This window comes from Mandrillus leucophaeus, unplaced genomic scaffold (genome assembly GCF_000951045.1).
Source record: "Mandrillus leucophaeus isolate KB7577 unplaced genomic scaffold, Mleu.le_1.0 Scaffold329, whole genome shotgun sequence".
Lineage (NCBI taxonomy): Eukaryota > Metazoa > Chordata > Mammalia > Primates > Cercopithecidae > Mandrillus > Mandrillus leucophaeus.
The window spans coordinates 109,613-114,047 of record NW_012103465.1 but is presented as its reverse complement, the minus strand read 5'-3'; the positions used below and the strand labels follow the sequence as shown (position 1 = coordinate 114,047).

The window sequence follows — 4,435 nt, the reverse complement described above, 5'->3', positions numbered from 1 at the left end:
GAGGAGGAGGAGGAGGGAGGGAGAGGAGGGCAAGGCAGGGAATGGGGTAAAAGGAAAAAGAAAACGGAGAAGGAAAAAGACACAGAAAGAAAAAAGAATCTGGCATCTATCCCCATAGGGAAATGGCATTCACTAACGAACATGGGTGCAAATGATCCGAAAATGACTGCGACTTAATACAATTGATTAAGGAAACTACCGCCAGCTTTCAATGTAACTCTACAATGGGTTGCTTGCTTTCTCTTTTTTTTCTTTCTTTCTTTCCTTCTTTTCCTTTCTTTCTTTTTTTAATTACAGGTGCATGCAGAGTTCAAAAAAGAAAGGGAGTCACCCAACAGTCAGATGCAATTTCGGTATGGTCCTAAAATCACATCTTGCAAATTGCACCTCAAGCCCTTTTAGGACAGACCTCTATCCCAGTCTGGAATAGCCCTGCTGTTAGAACCTATGCTCTACAAACAGAGCAACGAGTTTATCAGTCTTCTGATGTGAACTACAAGCTGCACACACTTTTTCTTTTAAGGCCTATAAAGCATATTTCAGGTTTAATCAGTGAATTTTGGGAACTTAAATTTTTTCTTACTACATATTAGAAAACATTTCTTAAAACATTCATTGTTAGCCAAAAAAAAAAAAAAAAATCTGCTCATTCCACCTAATAAAAATTAGCAAATATTAGGATTCAAGGGATCAGTATCCCATGTTATCAGAATAAAATAGTATGTAATCTGCAAGCTTGTCAAAGTGCATTGAATAAGTTAATTTAAAATAATTTTTCACATTGAACTTCAGGAGTTTAAGTTAATTACTAGGTACAGACTTAAATTTTTCAATGTTCCACTTCTCTTAGATGAATTTTTAGTTGCCTTATTATTATAAATAATTTTAGTGATGATACCAGATGAGTTAGTAAATTTTTTTAAAAGAATCTCAGTAAGCAGATGTTACAGTCCAGAGCATTCTTCCAATTTTTTCTATACCCTTTCTAAGAAAAAATAGCTATTAAATGGTAACAAAAATAATAGTCTATATACTTCAGAGCGATTTAATAATTAACCATACAACGACATACATTATGAAAAATTGAACACATTTATTCAATTTCCAACAATCACCAATTAGAAATGGGCTTAAATGACAATACAAAGAAAGTTATAAGCAAACATTTTGACAGGGGGAATGTGAAGAATTAGAACAAACTGCTTAGGAAACTACAGTGTGTGTCTGTGTTCGTGTCGTGTGTGTGTGTGTGTGTGTGTGTATGTGATGTTACTGTTCTTTTCCCCTCTTTCTAAAATTAAGTAAAACATTTCCAAAAGATACAGAGCTAGGTAAGATTTCTTCATGAGGTAATTTCCAGCAGTGGTTCTAGGGGTTGATGAAAAAATCTTAGGTGGAAAATGCACTTCGTTTTATTTTTAATTTTAGGTATTGTACCTCCATAATTGAGAAGTTTTTTCATCTAAGTACTTTTTTTTCCCTGTATAAAAGGTCTTTTATGTAATGTATACCTTCTTAGAGTTCCTTTCATCCATATATAAGAAACCAATTTCTAAATATTAAGTCTCAGGGTTACTATGCATTGGAATAAATTATTGGGGGAAGTTTTAGAATATTTTTCCCTGGAGATCTTTAAAACAGGGCACATTTTCATTTGGGTTGCTCTAGATGTGATCCAGTCAAGTAAGAAGAGATACAGATTTCTAACATTTATTTTAATTCCCTATGATTCTATGACTCTCCTTAAGAAGCTCAAGAAGCTGACAGAATTTAACATATTTGAAGACTTGGTACAAGCATGCTAAATCAGGAATTTAATACATTTAGGTCCTCTAAAAGCAACTACCTTTAGGTCTTACTGATAATATCGGAAGAATTACTTTAAATTTAGTTCTCAAAGTGTTTTTCTTCCCAGTTCAAATAATTCATCAACAAAAGCCATAACACTGCAATCATGTTATAATTTCACTTGTACTGGCACTCTCCTCTTTAGCATTATTGTCTAGAAATACCCATGCGGAAGACTATGAAGACTCCCTGAAATATAGTCAAGTCATTATTGTTAAAACTACATTTAATCAAAGAAAGGTAACCAAAGCTTATGTGTCTTCTCTGGTTCAGAATCTAGTCTGTGACTCCAAACTAGACCTGATACATGCATGGACAGCCTTCTTCAGTCACTAAATAGAAAAACATTCTAATTTTGTTGATTCACCCGTAACTCTGAGAGACACAGAGAGATTCAAACATCTACTTATATATTCCAGTCTCCAATTTAAAAGTACTACAACTTGCTGTGCACTAAACAGGTACATTTAAACACCCTGAATCTTTCCAGAAAAAATGCTCTTTCACCTCAGCTGTATCACCTGCTGGTTGTGTGAGCCTGAGCAAGTTACTCAACCAATCTGTGGCTCAGTGTGCTCATCTATAGAATGCGGAGAGTAACAATAGCCACCTCATAGGGCAGTGGTAAACATCCAATGAGATAATAGCGTCTACATGCTCAACCCTCAATCCTCAGCTCTTGTCGTTTTATTGCCACCAAGGATAAGGAGGTAAAGAAGCCTAATTGACTCAGCTTTATAGAAAAACCACACGGCAAAAGAAAGGTCTTTCAGGAAATTCGATACCGTATTAGCTGGCAACTTTGGGAGTACTCTTTTTCTAAAGCAATTTCAAAGTGTTTCAACAGTTTAATACAACTCCTCAGCACAGATACTCAGATGAGTCCGCCTGCCATGTGCTCCCTGGAGACTGCTACCAGAGCGACTTAGAGCAAACTCCACTTCCTAGCTAAACACCAAAAGTCCATTTACTGTGTGGGTCTATTTTCTCCTCCCTCTGACAGATTGTATAAAAACGACTACTTACAGAGGCTGGGGAACTAACATAGCTTGCTGCAATTAGCCTTGCCCAAAGTCTAACTACCTATTCATTAGGTTGTATGCCTGTCTGTCCCTCAGGTGGCTTACGGGTTCGTTTGCCTGGCTGGTTTTGCTCTCTATCCACAGAAATTATCTCCTCTACACCAGACACTGGTGGTCTGCTACTTTTCCCTGGTATCTTCAAATTTTCCCTGGTATCTTCACAGGGAAGACAAATCACATTCTTTGGTTTATCTCTTGCTCCCTCTCCAACATAAACAATTTAGGCTTCATTGTCAGAAGTACAAAACGCCATCTGCTTTCCCTTCAGTCCTCACTTTAGGAGTCAAAATAGAAACAAAGTAGAAACTCTGGCCCTCCAGAAGGGAGTCCCGGGGCAGCTAAGCAGGGAGGGAGACAGTCTTTACTGAATGCATCCCCTATGCCTAATTTGAAGCAATAGGGCAACAAATGTATTAAAATACCCAAGTCTCACAGGCACAGAACTTCTAAGCATTCAGAGCTCCCACTTAGTTTCCAGCATACAGGACATTCATGCAAATAAAAGATCTATGCATTCAATAGGAATTTAAGTGGTTTCCACAGGTTGGAAAAAACAAATGCAATAAAACATATTTAAATTGAGCATATAAAATTTCAGATATCAAAACAAAACACTTTACTTTCTACCAGAAGGTCTCTCCCTCAACCCTCAAAAACACCAAATTTTTTCAGTTCCCATTTTTCTTTTCACTTGAATCTCTGAAAGGAAAAGTGAATCAAAATGAAAAGAAAAATGATGGGTTAGATTTGAGTGGTGCCCACAGCAGGCAAGGGCACATTCCATCATAAGATTGGCTGACATTTCGTAGGAGAAACCACTGCAGAGTTATGTGTTCCATGTGCAATGCCTCAACTCCAACCATAATTCTTTGGTGTTGGCTAGGATGATGTCACTTTTGGTGAATTATAACTTTGGAGTAGATTTGAGGCAGACCACCCCGGCCAAAAAGATTCTCTTCACACATGAATAACACTAGGAAATGGAACAGAAGCAAAATGGGAACACAACTACCTCTACATAAGTGAATAACATCCTGAAATATTAGCAGGGGTATTTAAAAGTAATTATTTTATAAAAAGGAGATAAATAATAAATAGACTAATACTAACTTTAAAAAGAAAGTCATGCCTTATTTTTACTTTTCTGAAAGCCAATCTAAAAAAACAATTATTTTTTGCAAGTAAGGTTATCTGTTTCCCTCATGAAACCTGTGATGTGGGGACAAGTTCAGCAATGCTGTCAAATGGAAGTGCCCTCTCAGTGACAGAATGGGCTCATTCTATTTGAAGGAGATATCTTCTTTCCTCCTTCATTCATGTCTCCTTTCCACTCTTCCATAAAACCCTACCTGCCCAAATATTGTCATTTCTAACGAAGCCCCGACTGTTGACAATTTAAAAAGACATGAGCAGTGAGTAATAAAATGAATTCCCTTTAATGACAGGCACCTGATGATGGAAGACGTAGGTTCTGGAGCCAGGTTTAAAAAAAAAAAAAAAAAAAA

At 36.7% G+C, this 4,435-nt stretch overlaps 1 protein-coding gene across 1 annotated transcript in view; it reads right to left on the bottom strand.

Moving 5' to 3' along the window:
• The window catches only part of SMARCA2 (SWI/SNF related, matrix associated, actin dependent regulator of chromatin, subfamily a, member 2), a 189,089-nt gene that overhangs the window by 147,854 nt on the left and 36,800 nt on the right, over positions 1 to 4,435 (bottom strand). The window contains exon 5 of the mRNA XM_011988407.1: positions 4,280 to 4,314. Within this exon, the coding sequence (XP_011843797.1) occupies positions 4,280 to 4,314 (35 nt within the window). The remainder of the gene's footprint in view (positions 1 to 4,279; positions 4,315 to 4,435) is intronic.